Source organism: Gopherus evgoodei, chromosome 8, assembly GCF_007399415.2.
Source record: "Gopherus evgoodei ecotype Sinaloan lineage chromosome 8, rGopEvg1_v1.p, whole genome shotgun sequence".
NCBI classification, from domain to species: Eukaryota; Metazoa; Chordata; order Testudines; family Testudinidae; genus Gopherus; species Gopherus evgoodei.
This window is the reverse complement of record NC_044329.1, coordinates 73,185,340-73,203,464: the sequence shown is the minus strand read 5'-3', so window position 1 is coordinate 73,203,464 and position 18,125 is coordinate 73,185,340. Positions and strand designations below refer to the sequence as shown.

Here is an 18,125-nt window from a genome sequence, read left to right as displayed (position 1 = left end):
GAGACATAGAGATGAGTTTCCTCAGCACACCGGCAACCATGGAGTTTATTCAGTCCCATATTAATTATTATCATTATCTTCCCCAGTGATTTCACTTTGATACTGCAAAGAGGGTGGTAGTGATGTCTGAAGTGAAACTAGGACTGTCAAATGGGACAACAGTTGGAGCTCAGTACAATAGTAACAGACATTCCAAGCATAATGCAATTTTCTTCTGTTCTTTTCTCTTGCATGGTTAGACCACCAATAGTTACAGCAGAGCTATTCTTGTAATGACTATTGCATATGGGTGTTTTCATAGAAGTCCAATGAAGAATAAAACCTGCTGTTCCTTGATGGGACAAAATCTTTCCATTATGACCTCATGCTTTCTTTACCAGAGCAAGCAGGGTGATTATATTACACAACCAGATTGTCATGCAGCTTCAGTTAAATAGATGCACTGTTTTCTTCATCAAATGAATTTAAGGGGCACCAGAACAGCAGTAGCAGACAAGACAGATTCTGACTGTAGGAATGGCTTAAATATTCTGAGATGAACCTTACTTTAAAAATGGATTCTTCTGCTGTCAGTCCAGAAATTACTTGAAAGTTTAAAAAAAATTTCTGTCAACTGTAAATTTTTGCAACTTTCATTTATGGAAAAAACAACAACCTACAACTGGTAACATGGGGACAAATAATAAAACCACCGCAAATAAGGCAGGAGTCAAATGAAAAATGAGAGATAGGAATCCATATCATATAACAAAATATTGCAATACAGTCAAATTGACATATCTCTAAAGAGTCAGTGAAGCCTCCTAGCTAGCTAAAGAGGAACAAAGATCTCTCTGAACAATTCAAGGAATATTAGAACTTTATAAAATGAAATAAAATAGTGAAAGGATGCCAAGCAAAATCAGAGCATTTTAAAAAATCCAACAGATACAAGCACAGGTGGCAGCAGTTGTCACCCTAAGACAGATGGGAAAGTTCTAAATGTGATGTACCTAAAAGACAGTCTTTGCATCACTTTGCTTAAGCAATGTGCATGGATGAGATGAAGGTGCCATAAATGAGCAGATGACTATTAGTAGCTACCAAAATACTTTTAATGTTTGTTAAGTCCATTGCCTTAAAAAATAGTCTCCATTTTTGTTAAGAATTAGAAAGTTTGTTATCTCTACCACTTGCTAGTTTAGTTAACTGTAGTTCTCCAAGTATGTATGAAGATCCTATTCTAGACATGAAAATTTGCCTCATCCTATTCCATGGAAAACCAGATCTTCTAATCATCAAAACACTGAAAGAAGGTAGACTAAAATAACAAGATAAAAAGATGCCTGGAGTCTTCAAGACAGCATGCATAGGTGCCATTTGCATCTTTGCTTCTACGCACATATCACTGAAAGCATACATTTCATTTCTTCCAAAAAACTCCATGAATTTGGGACAGGGCCAAAAGAAACAAAGCAGAGCTACCTTTTAGGAGCAATTTCTACAGCACAAGTCAGACAGTGAGATTTATTAGGCTGTGGAATAATCTTCCAAGGGAAGAAGTGAAACTCTCGTAGCTGAGACCAGTGAAGACTAGCCTGGACAATTCACTAGAAAATATACTACTGGGACCAATACAACATTGAGGAGGATGGAATAGATGGCTGAATAGGTCTTTTTCTTCTCTAATTTCTCTAAAGTGGCTGTGGCCAGTGTAATGTGATTTAGCTGGAATTGAATTTAATACATTTTGATTTAGGGTTTAGGGAATATTTTGATAAAAAACATAGGATGATATTTTCAAAGGTGTTTACAAGGAAGTTAGGTGCCCAACTCACATTGAATTCCCAAGGGATTTGGATGCCTAACTACCTTAGGCCCCCTTGAAAATACCAGACAGAGATTTTTTCTTTCTGGCCCTTTGACATAATCTGGTCCTAATATTGAATCTCTTCCTACTCTAAGTATAGGTTCAGTATGAAGGAGGTTCTCTCAACAAACAGTAAAGTCATTCAGTTATGTATGAAGTTTGCATCACTAATATAACACATGCCCTAGTTTGCTTGGTATCCTAAAGAAATGAGATCTTATTGGAAATTCTCTCTAAGGAGACTGGCATTATTTGGAACTTACTGCTAGAGTAAATTAATCTTATAATCGAATACCAGACTAAAACATGAAATCATATAGAGCAGGTTTTGGTGAAATGGAAAGCTTAAAAAAATCCACATACACCAGAGGATGTGGTCTTTAGCATAAATGGCTAATTTTTCATAGGTATGTCCACAAACACCCTTGTAATATCTCTGAATAGATTGGGCCAGTAGCCCCCTAGCATCTCACCATATTGTACAATCCAAATGTTCTGCTGATGCTGCAATAATCATAGACCCGTTCAGGAGTGTAATGTTTGTTAGGCTTCTAAGGTGAGGGATGGGAAGTACAGAAAGCTCCCCTCTCTTTTCCACTCCACCCTCACCTCCTACAGAAATGCTGTCCTCTCTTTTTCTTTGCTTTTCTCCCTTATTTTGTCTGCTCTCAATAGGTAAGGATCCTCCCACTTCCCTAAGCCCTCCAGTGAAAGCCAGAAGGGAGGTTCCACATAGCAAACTGAGAGTCTCATGGCCTACCTCTACTCCCAACACATTCTAGGCCCGTTTTCTAAGCTGTCTAGCCAGCACAGTATCAGCTTCACTTATTTCCCCCCCAAAAAGAGCCCTTATCTAATGTTACCAAATATGCTGTGAACCCTAAAAAGCCCAACTTTCACCATCAAATATGGGCAGGAAACACAATGAGTGTATCTCAAGAAAGAAGGATAAGGATATTTTCTGGTGGATATCAGCAGTCCCAATAGTTTTATTAATGGTGGGCCTGAAGCAACCTGATTTTCTATTTCAAATGAGATCTAGTGACTCTCCTTTATTTAGAACTTCTAAGAACCTAAGCTGAAGCTATGTATCTGTCCCATCCACTTAGTTTTCATTTGGTTATGGTCCATGTAAGAGATGTTGCTATGGACCCTCTTCATTTTGCAAAATCAAGAACTTTTTTTCTGACAGGGAAAAACAGCTTCTGCATAGTTAGGGAAATTAACATCTGTGTATACTTTATTGGCTTTATGACAGCAGGCCATCACTCAATACTCACCAAGTCTAAAAGTAAAAGATCCCTAATCCACCTACATGTTCCAAGGTACCAAAAACAGCCAAAAACATGCAGCGTAATCATCAAAAAGATGGTTGCAATAAACCAGCAGAAATTAATGTACACTTTATGAGCAGAAAAGAACAACCAACAGCAAAAAAAAACAGATTAATAGGGAGTATAGAGATTGCTATTAGTAAATCAGCAATTACAGTAATTCCACATATGGAAACAGTAAATTTCAATATTTATGACATATAGTTTAGATAGTTTAGAACAAAACAAGAAAGAGTAAAATCAAAGTTTCAGCACATTTTATGTTTTACCTCCATAACAGTTTACCCTAAAAGCCACACAGAAAGGCAGCCAGTCTCAGCAACCAGCGAACTTTAAGAGATTTCAAGTGCACAGAAAAATAGTCACACCCCTTACACACTTAAAATACACCATATTTACCAATGTTTTTAGACACTGTTGTTATTTTCTGGACTAAACATAGAGAAAACAGGTGATATCTTGGATTCTGGTGCAGTAACCATTGGCAAATGAAGATGTTTTAATGGTGATTCCTGTAAAGTAAGACTTCAGCTGGCACTTGCTAGAAAAGAAAAGCTTTTCAAGTTGTGAAAAAAATAAATTGGGAAATTCACTATCCCTTTTCTAGTGCCAAAATATTATGCAAGAACTGTGTGTGAAGATTCCAAAAGGTAAAGAAATTGATAAAAAATTACATCTTTAAACCCAAATTTTCTTTTGCTTTGAGCATTAATCCTACACCTCTCTCTCTTTTTTGCTTCTACTTTAAAATAGCATTTTAAAAAAATCTTTGCTGAAACAGTCATTCAGAATCAGCAACCAATAAATCTATAGACTAGAGCAGAGTCAAACTCTTAGGTTAATCATCTGAGACAAATTCAAAACTGATATTCCAAATCACTAGTTGTAAAAGAGCAAATGCTTCTTATGCTGTAGAGGTCACACAGTGGTCACAAGTAAATTCTCAGGGTCACTTAAGGCCTACATCTTAACAGATATTTGCTCTTCAGACATTTCTTCCAGTGGTCTACAAATTCATCTGTATTCCCAGGTTAAATATTCCTGTTTATGGACAACTCAGGAGGTTTCAGAGAAGTGTTAGTGAAGAAACGTGTGGTATCAAATTGAATGAGCTTTAATTTTCTAGGTGCAACAGCACAAACTTCATTTACCCTATCCCCATTTCAGGTTCTCTTTCATGGAATACAGATACTTCCTCCAGTCTTTGTAGTTGATATTGGGGACATATATTAAAGTACTCTACAAGTGCACACTTTTGTCTATTTCTGCTCTGGTCAAAGTATCAGTTCCTGTAACTATGTCCTGCAACATACTCCTGACAAATTCTCTTCTATATCTTCTAACAGTACATACCTTAGTTAGGTTTGGCCAATTTTCTGAATCTAGATTTAATCTAGGACTGAAGCCAGGCAAGAACTGTTGGTATGAAAGTCATTCAATCTCAGCAATAGCATTGCTGACTTTCTATGACTATTTCAGATGCCCAATAATACATTTTAAAGGAATCCATGCACTTTACTGGGACTTCTCATGCGAGCAAAGTTGCATGTCTAAGCTCTTGTTTGTCAGCTGGATGACCATATGTCCTTTTTAGTCACCAGCAGGACTCCAGCACTAAATGGGCAGCCAGAAGTAAAAAAATTTCTTTAATTTTTTTAAGTTTCTGTCCCTTGAATTCACTTTAAAATTTCATGTTACCAGTTTTATATTATGAAAGTTACATTTTTCTTTTTAGACAGTGAAAAACCTTCAAGGATCCAGGAATGCTTGTTTATTTTATTTTTAATTACCAAAGCGTGAATGAGAGGCCTTAACAAAAGCAAATGAACAAGACATCAGACTTGGAGGGCCTGATGCAAGGCCCACTGAAGTTATTGAAAGGACTCCCACTGACCTCAGGGGGCCTTGGACTGGGCCATAAATGCTGCATTAAGTGTTGAACAAGTTTAAAGTCTCCACTGTGTGCTCAAGTGGAACAGTGCAAAACCATTTTAAACTGTATGATCCTTTCTCAATTTACTGGATTATGTTTGGCAATCAAAGGATACACTAAATATATATCTACTGTGTATGATCACTGACGTAACTATACATAAGTGTACATTCATGTAGGTAGGTAGGGAGTTATTATAAAAGGTTTTATACATCTGTACAATCTACAGGTGAATACTATCTCCCAACAGCTGCTGCTGCTGCCTACAGCCTCCAACTTTTAGCTGTGGCATAGTATATACATAATATTATGACTGTGGGCAAATAAAACAACAATTTTATATTCATTCATGATTGAGAGCATGCACATGCTACCCTGGGCACTGCTTCACATGGCAGATGTTACATCCCTTATAAATGATGTTTTATAATCTAATAATTCAGCAGCAGCCATACCCAGTAGGAATTCACACTCTAGATTTAGGTCTTGATTATACATGTGACTTCAGTAGGGCACTTGTGGGTGCACGCAAGACACATGGTTGGACTGCAGACCTGAGCCGGGGGAAAAAAGGCAACTTGTTGGCCATACTAGTCTTAGTAAGGAGCAGATTCTGCTTTGGAGGTTAGGGTGGTGGGGACGCAGTGCACTTTTCTATGGGAAAATCTGATCTACCACAGAAGCCCGTTCTAATAACTTAAAAAAAACCTAACTCCAGCTCTTCAAGGGGAGCTTTAGATAAGATAAGAGTCTTGTAAATGAGCTCCCTGCTTTCCAGTACTGCCTACAATTCTTCCTCCTCAGGAATGGGTTATTTCTTGGCCTGGAGAGGGAGCGGTGATGTTAGGTGATAATGTTGTTTTGCACATATCTGGCTATTTTTTTTTTAAGTTCAAAGCACAATTCCAATCTGCAAACACACTGAGGATTTGGAGGCTCCAAACTGTAATATGGTGTGTGGCCTCTGATGACTCTTGGGAGGGAAGGAGGTTGTGTTGTCTAATTGTGTTTTTAATATGAATATCTTAATTAATTTAGTCTCAAAATGCACCCAACTAGACTATGTCTGACAGAAACCACTGGCGGGAGGTCAATACATCTAAAATGTTTATGTGCATGTTAAGGAATGAGACTGCAGGCAACTGTAGTGGCTGCCCCAAGAGAACAACTCATTACACTTCTCATTATACTTCTCAGTCACACACCCAGATGTAAGGACATCATACCACTACCTCATTAATCTACCAAGATACCCAATGCCTCCAGAGACCTAATGGACCAGAGTTTCAGCTGGTGTAGCTTCACTGAAGTCCAGGGAGCTATTCCAATTTACACTAGCCGAGGACCCGCCAGCATAACGCAGCTACACAAGCACTCTTCCAGCAGCACAGCTGTAACAGAACAGCTGTGTCACCGTAAGCTTGTAATTGTAGACTTGGCTATAGTGAAAAGCGCCTTAGAAATGCCAAAGAAAAACAGGTATTGAATAGTCACACATACACCTCCCTGTAACCTCCTCCCTTGCATTTTGTCTTTCTTCCTGCATGTCCAGGACAATGAATGCTCTTTAGCTGCAATGAAATGTTCCCCAGGTAATATGTCTCCAGCACAACTGCTAATGTGCAATAAATCTAGTAATACATGAGTAATTACTCACCTCTTCAACTTGAGGTTCTTGAGCTTGAGGCGCATTGGGGACAGGGGAATCACAGATTGGGCTATAATGTTCACAATAGTCATACGCTGCTCTGGGATCAGCTACAATCAATAGCTGCTGGATATCACCCTGCAGATCAGCATAAATAGATTAAATTAACAAAAACAAATATCACCGTTGCAGGTCACAGAAGAAAACAGGAAGCATAAAGCATATATCAGATGCTTCATTATATGCATGAAATAACATTTAAATAATCCATAGATGATTTAATTTAAATTTAGACTTTTTTTGCCATTGCTTCAATGAGACCAGGAGTGCATTCTAGAATTTTTTGAACAGCCATTTTAAAATCTTTTTTTCCTCCACTTATTTATTAATGTTTTGGTTATCCAGCCAGGGAGCAAAAAATATGTCATCTAGGTGAAAATCACACACCACTGATGGTAAAATAATCAAGGGAAATAATTTGTGAATAACCAATATGATGAAATATATTTGCATTTAATCCACTTACTGTATCAAAAAAACAATTTATTGTCAACATAATACAGTTTTTTTTGTAACTCCAAAGTTGAGGACATGTTCTTGAAGTCTCGTTTGCTGTCACTAAACACATTCAGCTCCCATAACTGCTAATGGGACTTATTAATGCATTTCAAAGGCAGAATAAAATTCCTATGATATCAGTAAAATCATTAAGAAATACATTCTCAACTTATTAGTAATTGATCTGCTTGTAACACCATCAAGCAAATGAAGCTCGTCTTTAATGTTTTAATCTTATTTTTTTATACTTTAATTAATTCACAGTTGGTCCTGCCACTCCATTAGTCTTTATAGTCCTGTAATCTACCAGAGACAACAGATACATATTAGTTATTCATGCTTAAGTTTTCTTGACTTAATTACATTTATTTGTATGTATGGCTTCTGCTATTCTGAATGACAGCTTTACCAAATGTCACCAGATGGATCAGACTGAACAGGTTTCAAACCTCGAGGAGGCTCTTACCTTCTAATCAGGGATGTCTGTTTTCCAGTAAAATCACTAAAAGCGAAGGAGAAAACTCGAAAGAGGTTCCTCCTGGTGCTCATGTCCGTGAACTCGAATATTCTCTGTCCTCAAAGAGAGACTTTGAGAAGTAGACTTGCTGAAGCAAAGCCACAGCAGTCTCTGAGGTTTCCCTGGCTCCTCGCTCCTGTCCTGCCTGGCTGATGTCAGCATCTCTCTGTGAGGTCGCCACCTCCTAACCACCTTTGACCAATAGTCTGAGGTCCTGCAAAAGGCCTTTGTGATGTTACTGCCACACCCCTCCCTTGCTTTGCTAATGTCTTGCCTCTGGCCAGCCACCTTGGATCTTTGATTATCAGCAGGTAAGTATGTCCAGTGGTCTGTGATGGGATGTTAGATGGGGTGGGATCTGAGTTAGTACAAAGAATTCTTTCCTGGGTGCTGGCTGGTGAGTCCTGCCCACGTGCTCAGGGTTTAATTGATCGCCATATTTGGGGTCGGGAAGGAATTTTCCTCCAGGGCAGATTGGCAGAGGCTCTAGAGTTTTTTTGCCTTCCTCTGCAGGAACAGGTCACTCGCTGGAGGATTCTCTGCAGCTTGAGGTCTTCAAACCACAATTTGAGGACGTCAATAACTCAGAGATAGGTTAGGGGTTTGTTACAGGAGTGGGTGGGTGAGATTCTGTGGCCTGCATTGTGCAGGAGATCAGACTAGAAGGTCATAGTGGTCCCTTCTGACCTTAAAGTCTATGAGTCTATGAGTCTATTGTTGGTCAGATTGAAGAGCTAGGTAATTTTATATCAACTGGACTAGCTATAAATCTCTGCTTGAACATTTTATCTATTTGGAAGTGAGGAGACTGGGAAAGTACAACTTCTCAGCTATCATTTTCATGCAGTTTTCACACTTGGTCAGTGGGAACAACTAGTCTAAATTCCTAGGATTTAATTCGGGACACTTCCTACTGCCAGCATGAAGCTCCGCATGCAAGCGATCAGCACTATAATTCCAAGAGTTTGTATCACAACTGTACTACAAAACAGAGAATAAAAGAAAAAAGAAGAAGACAAAAAAGCTAAAATCAAACCCAATCATGGTCTCTTTCAATGAGAAATGGAACTACAATAAGTGATATCTGAAAATACAATATGAAATGTACCAAAACAAACATTCTACCAGTTAATACAGAATGTTATTTTCTTATCTAGCCCTGTGTATAATGTGTAAAAACAACATCATACCAGAAAAGACCCACTACTCTGGATAGCAAAAATAGCACTGCTGAGAGCCCCTGCAAGAACCATATGTTGATCATTTTTTAAGGCAAGCTTTCTGGTCTCCTAGTTTATTTCTTAATATAATGACACCATTTAAAGTACTTAAAGAAAATCTGCCAACATGCCCACTATTTTCATGGGTTCATTATTCAGGCACAAATATAATCTTGCTGAAATTTAGCATATGTTCTAGATCAAATCCCATAAATACAATTTTTTTCCTGAAATGGAATTTAGGTTTTTTTTTGGTGATTCTATTACTTGATATTTTTTAAACATGTACCTTAACAACAACATTTTATTCTGTTTTTACAAAAATTAAAAAAAAAATCCCCTTACCAGTTTGCTTTTCAAGTTAATAAATTAATATTGCAAATGCAAAATTTACAAAAGAGTTGTGAAAATTCACAATTATTCCAAAGCATTTAAAGTGACTGTAAACCTCTTAATAACTATTTTTTTTCAAATTAAGAGTAGTTGAAAATTTTTCCATGTACATATTTTGGAGAAATTAACAACTTTATACAGTATTGTTTCCATATAAAAGGAAAAGTTACAGAAAGCAACCCCCCCCAAATCCTTCCAGCTCTACTCATAACTAAAAAAACCTTTGCTTTTCTGCAATATTTACCAAAGCATTTAATATATTCATACAATATTTGCCAGATTGTTTATCATATTATCTGAGCTGATATATTAGGTAATTTGCAGTAACTGAATATGCACCTGAAATCTACATACTTGTTAATGCAAAAAGTTTTATTCAGTGAAACTGTAACTGTCTCGTATTGCATTTACTTCATAGGCTGTCAGGTCAGTTGTCAGAATAATTCTATAAATATTGTTAGAAGTGTATTGATAGATATATCAGTTTAGCAAAGAGACATGTGACCTCTCGTCCAGCCCTGTCATTGACTCTGGCCACGTCCAGACTAGGAATTAAAATCGATTTTAGATACGCAACTTCAGCTACGAGAATAACGTAGCTGAAGTCGAATTTCTAAAATCGAGGTACTCACCAATCTGGACGGCGCTGCATCGATGTCCGCGGCTCTCCATGTCGATTCCGGAACTCCGTTCGGATTGATGGAGTTCCGGAATCGATGTAAGCGCGCTCGGGGATCGATACACCGCGTCCAGACTAGACGCCATATATCGATCCCCGAGCAATCGATTTTAACCCGCCGATGCCGCGGGTTAGTCTGGACGAGGGCTCTGTAACATGATCTTGGATAAGACTCTTAATTTCCCTGTGCCTCATTCTCCCTGTGTATAGAATGAGTCTATTAAAACTTCCTGATCTTTGTTAAGTACTTTGAAATCTATACATGAAAAGTACTATGCATGTGCTAAATATTTATCATAATTATTCTTCAGGTAAACCTTAAAGGTGCAACTTACTCCTGTGAGTGGCTGTGCAAGGTCAGTGTATGACTAATGCCTGAAGCTCCAGTACTAAGTGTTCCTGGAAAGAGTAAACAGTTGTTCTTATGCCCTCCTGTGCCTCCCCTTTCCCCCAGCCAGATCACTACTGAGTGAGAGAAGGGAAGGGGCAAGCTAGAGGGAGCAAACAACCAAAGAAGTCAGTTTTGGTAGGGAGGAACCCAGACAGTTCGAGTTCTCTGAAGACCCTGGCCTTTATCCTGCTGGACTCCAGCCAGCACTCTCTTCCAGGGCTACCCAGAGGATTCAGGGGTCCTGGGGCAAAGCAATTTCGGGAGGCCCTTCCATAAAAGAAAGTTGCAATACTATACAATACTATATTCTTATGGGGGCCCCTGCAGGGCCCGGGGCCTGGGGCAAATTGCTCCACTTGCCCGCTCCCTCTGGGCAGCCCTGCTCTCTTCCTTGGATGAAAAAAAGGCAAAGACTATGAAGAATCCCCAGTTCAGGTAGCCTGCTGTGGACTACCCAACTGCTTGTGTTCTTGAGATGCCCATGTAGATCAGCATCCACACTGTGGCAGCTGTTGTGAGTACACCAGGGAATACCTCAGAAGCCACTGTCTATTTAGATAGATAGTTAAGTTTAAGCAAAGCCACTGGGATAAGACAGTCTGTAGGCTGGATTTTGCTTTGCACTGGACTTACACACCACAGAATTTTGGCACGGGACTGTTGTGTAGGACTATACATTTATACAGGACAAAAAGCTCTTTGTTGTTATCATTTGGTTTAGATTCCTGAAAATTGTTTAAAGATACTCCTAATCCACTGATTGCACTTTCCAGCACTGCTCATCTGCCAGGGATAGGTCCACATAAAAGGGGAGCTCAAAAACAGTTAGAGAGCATTCCATTTCTATTCAGGCAGCTATGGCCACCATTCTGAGGTCTCAGGACCCAGTGGTCGAGCCACCCAGGAATGTGGGAGGTGTCAATACATTGATTGATTTTCTGTTTGTTTTACCGAGAATTACGTTTCCCTTTTCTTTCCCTCTTTCCCCCAATAAACATATTCCCTTTATGCTAGGAGGTAATGCTCTTTGTATTCTGATTGTCGTCTTGGCTTCTTAGAATACTTGTATATTGTACTGAAATTGTCCCTGAAGGCAGGGTGACACCCTCTGTTTATATAGTATCATGAATGCTGGAAGTGCTGTTCTGATACCACTGTTCTAGTTATTACTGAACAGATGGCACCACAGATTGGTCAACAATATCATCCCAACCTACAAGATCAGACTCCACATGCACATTCAGCTGGTACTCCATCTGGCATCTACAATCTAAATGCCTTAATATCATTACAGTAATCAGTCTTGGGTAATATTTTAATAGCCATTTATCTGACAAATATACATTTGTTTTCCGTTTAAGAATTATCCACAAGGAGACTTTGATTTTCACAAATGAATTCATTGATTGTAAATGTTTGTCTTTATGACAACATATTTCAGCCATGTAAACAATCTGTAAGTATTCCATTTTCCTAAACTTTCAAACCCAAGTCCCTAAAGTTTGTCTCCTAATGGCCTCATTTTCAGAAGTGTTGAGTACCCATAATTTTAGCTGAAGTTAACATGAGCTGTGGGTCATTGATGCATTTGGAAATCAGACTCTATATCTGTACTTAGGCACCTAAATGATCCCTGTGTTGCACGATCCATGAATAAAATTTGCAGGACAAAAGATGAGTCTCATAGCAAAACAATATGAGAGAGGACACAGGAGAAAAGAGTTGCAGAAGTGGAAGGAAATATACAAACCTCTTCCTTCAACAGGAAGAGCAGAGACTGGACTGCATAGTGTTGTTGGTTGTATTTAAAAGGAATTTAGATGAGCTAAAAAATCTAATGGAGGCCCAGAGGAAAGGATGCAGACAGAGTTTACTGAGACAGACAATCTGATTACTATATGCCATTGAGGTTCTCATTCCATTTAACAGTTTGAGTGGCACTAAAGTCACAATTATTCAAAATTTCCTCACAATTTCAGCTCATTGCTTTAATTCGGGCAATCCTATCCATGAAAGGATGTACAGATGCTGTGTAAGGAGTTTTCCAAATCCAGAGGTTTGGTGCCTTTGCTGAACCAGGCCTCCCTTCCCTCTTCCTACAGGATCTGATATTAGAGATGGGTAGGAGGACAGTATAAAGACTGCTTTAGTCTGGGTCAGTGTTGATAAACTTATATATAAGTTTTTCAAACATTGTTTAGCAGGTAAATGTCATTACCTCCATTATAGAGGTGAGAAAACTGAGATCTAGGGAGGCTAAATGACATAGCCTAGATCATATAGTAAGACTCCAGTTCAGCAAGCTACTTACACATGTACCCTACTTTAAGCACATGAATAGCTCCCTTGAACTGAATGGGATTACTGACGTGCTTGAAGTTAGGCATAAGTTTGAGTAGCTTGCTGAATTAGTGCCTAAATTAGTATCAGAACCAGTGCCTAAATCTCTATGTCAAAGTAAGTGATTCATTCATCTTCACTGACCCTCAACTGTATAGTGGGAATAGTGATGCTTACATGGCTGCGGACATCTTAATTCCTTTGTATTTGGGGATTTGGTTTATAATTAAAAGCACTGAATTTGATCCAAAGCCCACAGAAGTAAACAGAAGTGTTTCAGTTATCTTCAGTGGTCTTTGACTCAAGCTCATAGTCACAGATTTTCAGATGGGGAACCTAAGATACAGTGAGGTGAAATAACTAACTTGCCTGGATGGCATTATGATTTAGGGGATAAGACATAGTACTAAGAGTCAACAGACCAGGATTCCAATCTTGATTCTGATAATGAATTGTTCTGTAACCTGTGTAATGTCACTTAACCTCTCTAACGTTCATTTCCTTGTATGTGAAATAGGGATATTGATATTCAATTACTGACATTGTTTGTAATGTGATCAATAAGTGCGCTTTATTATTAAAGTCAGTTACTGGTAAAGATAATGTAGTAGAGAAGCTTCTTGTTGCCAGCCATTTGCTTAGTCCATGTGGCATTTGGGGGTCTCCTCCCCCCCCTAATTAAAGATAACCCAACACTTATCAATTATTTCCTAGCATGACTAACTGGATGGTAACAGAAGCATAATAAAACATGCCAGTCACCATATGAAGAGGACCTTAGAAAGAAACACCAGTATCTTCGGTTTTCATATACCAGTAAAGTTATAACAATTCCAAGGTGCTTTTTCAAACTGTTCATCCAGCAGTAGAATCTTCACTAAATCACTAGAAACTCTAACGCTCTGGATACATGCCAACCTCCTCTAATTAGCTGTTTGACAGTAAAGCCATAGACTCCAAATAACAGCAGTCTAGACAGCCTGGATATTATTACTATAGAATTTAGAAAAACCTGCTGCAGAATTCATTTAATCTTCCTGCAAAAACCTGAGGGACTGAGAGTTCTGCTGGCCTTTAGTATAATATTCCATACACCAGGTCCATTGCATAATATTAACAGTAAGACGTTTTACTAAAAGCCTGCCAGCTTGAAGCACTGTGAAAGCAATAAATTATGAAAGCAATAAATTGTGAAAACAAAATTCTATACAGGCCCAAGTTTCCATAGAAATCAATGTCCTCTTGATGCTGAAAGCCCATATTCACACGAGCATATTTTGATCTTTAAGAACAGATTTATTATTCCATAATAATTTTATCTTTGCAACATGGAACAAAGCTGTCCTTCAATCTTACATACAATCGGCTATTCACTCACATCCCGAGGAAACGTAGCCACCTCTGGATAGAATGTAGCAATTTCTTAGAGATGGACAGCAATACTACTCAAGACAGGAAGTCAAGGATATCACATGTAATTGAAACTGCTGGGGGGAATTACTGTAGCCCAAACTGGAATTTGTTCTTTTGTCAGTGAGTTTTCAGGAATCCAATTTTATTTCTCATCCAAACATCTGCACCTCACACATTTCCCCATAAACAACATGATGCACTGTCAGTAATGACAGCCAAAAGAATAGTACTATGTGCCCCATACCAAGCACATCTTGTAGCATTTGTTTCTTTGGAGGTCTTCCTCCTGATCAGATCCAACCCTGAAACACATCCTATTATAAGAAGCAAAACTGCATAATATACTTGTAATTTAGTGACAGTTCCTCTTTCCAGGCCCCAGCCTGAGAAACTCATGAGCAGTAGTGATCTCAGAGGGCTGATGAAAAGAAGGCTTCTTCGTTCATCCAGGATATAGAACAGCAATGGATATGCCCAGTAAATGCTAAACAACACTCAGAGCAGGAGTAGTCTCCCATACACCCACTGCTCAACAGACAGATTAGGGTTGCCAACTTTCTAATCACACAAAACTGAACACCCTGCCCAGCCTCATACCTCTCCCCTTCCCTGGGGCCCCTCCCCTGCCCCACCCCTTCTCCGAGGCCTCGCCCCCTCCTGTTCCATGCACCTCCCACCATTGCTCGCTCTCCCCCACCCTCACTCACTTTCATCAGGTAAGGGCAGGGGATTGGACTGCGGAAGGGGGTGACGGCTCTGGCTGGAGGTGTGGACCCTTGGGTGGGGCCAGGGATGAGGGGTTTGGGCTGTGGAAGAGGGCTCTGGCTGGAGCAGGGGGTTGGGGTGAGGGGGGGTGAGGACTCTGGCTTGGGGTGCAGGATCTGGGGTGGGGCCAGAGATGAGGGCTTTGGGGTGCAGAAGGGGGTTCAGGACTGGGGCAAGATGTTGGGGAGTGGGGATGGGCTCCAGGAGAGAGTTTGGGTATGGGAGAGGACTCTGGTCTGGGGCATGGGGCTGGGGTGCAGGAAGGGGTGAGAGGTCTCAGCAGCACTTACCATAGCTCCCAGGAAGCAGCTGCCAGGTCACTGCGGCCCCTAGGTGCCTGGGAGGCCAGGGAGGCTCCACACTTTGCCTTTGCACCCACTGGTGCCACCCCTGCAGCTCCCACTGGTCATGGTTCCTGGCCAATGAGAGATGTGGAGTTGGCCCTAGGGGTGGAGGCAGCATACGGAGCCTCTCTGGCCACCCATGTGCCTAGGGGCCACAAGGACCTGGCAGCCACTTCCAGGAGTCATGTGGACCTAGGGCAAGCAGGGAGCCTGCCTTAGCCCCAGGCCCCCACTGCACCGCCGACTGGACTTTCAATGTCCCAGTCAGTGGTGCCAACCAAAGCTGCCAGGGTCCCTTTTTGAATGGGTGTTCCAGGCAAAAACCAAACACCTGGCCACTCTAAAAGGGTTACATGCAACTCAACATTCTACAGGAAGGCAGCCCCTGCACTTCAGGTCTTTGTCAATATAATGTGTATGGTAATTTTTCTCCAATCCCAAATGTGACAGTCAACTCAACATTGTGCAAGAATTCCCCATGGTTAAATAAGTAATCTCAGCTCACAGGCTTTCAGGTTTATTTTTCTTGATTATATATATATAATATAGTCACTGGGGCACAGGGTTGGGGTGCAGGAAATTGCCTTTTTCCTGAGTCTTCAACATTTCACAGACACTAGAGTGCTAGTTTGTTTTTGTCCATCTCTAATTATTTTGTTCTGCTAAAACTCTAGGGCTAGATCATGCCTTTGAGGTATAGACTTAGGTGGGATGTGGAATGGAGTTGTATCACCCTCGGGAAACTCCAGAGAGGGACTATGCCTCTGGCAGACTTTTTCTCTGAACTCTCTGATGTTCAGGGGACAGCGCAGGATACCTCACAGGATGTTTGGCCCCACTGTGTGAACCAATGTGGGGGTGGGAGGGCAAGGGCATGATCATACTTCCTCCTCACTCCCTTTGGGGCAGTGTGTCCCACTGGCGGTCTATGGAAGCAGCACACCCTGTTCTTTCCTAAGCATGGAGACATGAGCATAGGACATGCAGGGCAGGAAAAGATCTTGTGCTTCTCTGTTCCTACCCTATGTGCAAATCGGTCCAGAGATCATCTAGTCTTCAGAAGGATAACTGTATGCAAATTAATAATATGCAGTCAATATCCTTACTTTGCATTTAATAAGATGGTGTGCCTTTGACTTTGAAGATACTGTACTACCATGTTCCCTGCCTCACAAAACTGAGATATTTACAGCAAAGCTATATTAACCATGAGGGGAGGGTCTTCCTCTACAAAATCCACAGGGTACTGTTGCAGTGATCCTCTCTACTAAATGGTAGAGCTGAGATGGGGGCTGTGCTTCCTTAATACAATTATGAGACAAACAACTGAAAACATTTTCTATTGCTATTTATCTTTGGAACTTTCACTGCACTTCTTAGAAAATCTGAAATAATCTATTACACATACTATTGATGTCAAACTGTTAACAATACACTGAATTATAAACACTACAATACACTGAATGATAAACTGTATGCACAGTTCTTGGCTTCCTGAATAAATGCAAACTAATTCCAGATGCCTCAAAAATAAACTTGAACTCTAAGCAATTACCAGAAGTCTTTCTTTTTTTCTAAACAGAGTGGGGAAGGTATAGTCAAAGCAAAACATTTATTTTCTTTTTCCATGGTTGTTTGAATTTGGAAATGTAACAAAACAAACAAAAAAACCCTAATATCCCTCCAGTAAAAAAAGAACAACGACAAAAAGCGAAGTTGTAAGCTTTTGAAAAGAATGCTTCTTTTCATTAGATGTCTTTGAAATGGAAGAATTTTCCTTTTTTTCACTTTTTTTTTCATAAACTGAAAGCTGGCAGCATTTCCGGGAGTCTGTGGCATGAAGGTTGTTTCTAGACACTTGTGCCCAGAATCTATTACACATATTTTGCTTTATGTCCCATTTGTTTTCAAACATGAGTTATTCAGCTGTAAATGTAAACATTTGAAAGCCAATCCTTTTGACAGAATGCTATTTGTAATGGTGATTTCATAGAAAGTGTAACTGAGAAAACATACACAGACTAAATGTTATTCTAGGAAACCCATATGCAGGAATCAGAATGGGGGTTCAGTCAGAATTGATATCTTCACATTCTCCTAGTTAAAATAAACTTAAGCTTCTAAGTGCTACACTGACTTTTGGCACAGTCCTGAACAAGTGGTGGTACATAAGCTGCAGTAACCCAGGAGTCAAGGAGGCTGTGACTCAGAAACACACTGTGCTTTATTCTGATAGCAGTAAATTACAGCTGGTTTGTACCAGCATTATATTAATAACTCATCTCCACTGCACTGGCTCAGCTATTCTGGCTAGCCAGTGGGGGACAGAGCCGAGGCCTTCTACATTTCATACCTATCTGCTCCATTGAGTAGATAAGCAGGCAAGTAGCCTCATTTGCTCCTATGCAGCTGGACCCAACATCTGGGTACCCTGCACAGGGATAGATGAAGGATTCTGATTCCCCTGCATGGAATAAATTGGGATAAATTCACAGACACTTAGTTTTTCTTTAGATGCCTTCTGGATTAGGCCCACTTTTGTTTTAGTTGAAATCAGGTTAAAATCCAGTATGAAGCTCACTACCCCTTATTATCAAAGATTACATGCACAGGACCCACCCCTGCAGAACCTGTGCAAGCAAAATTCCCTTTGTCCTTAAACCAGAGTTGTATATGCTGCAGCATTAGGCCCATAGTTCTTTCCTAACATAAGGATTCGATGCATGTTCTATCAATGTGAA

At 40.0% G+C, this 18,125-nt stretch overlaps 1 protein-coding gene across 2 annotated transcripts in view; it reads right to left on the bottom strand.

Moving 5' to 3' along the window:
* Window positions 1–18,125, bottom strand: part of COL11A1 (collagen type XI alpha 1 chain) — a 234,636-nt gene that overhangs the window by 170,883 nt on the left and 45,628 nt on the right. For both annotated transcript variants that reach the window (XM_030573460.1, XM_030573461.1), the window contains exon 5: window positions 6,774–6,902. In XM_030573460.1, coding sequence (XP_030429320.1) covers window positions 6,774–6,902 — 129 coding nt within the window. The remainder of the gene's footprint in view (window positions 1–6,773; window positions 6,903–18,125) is intronic.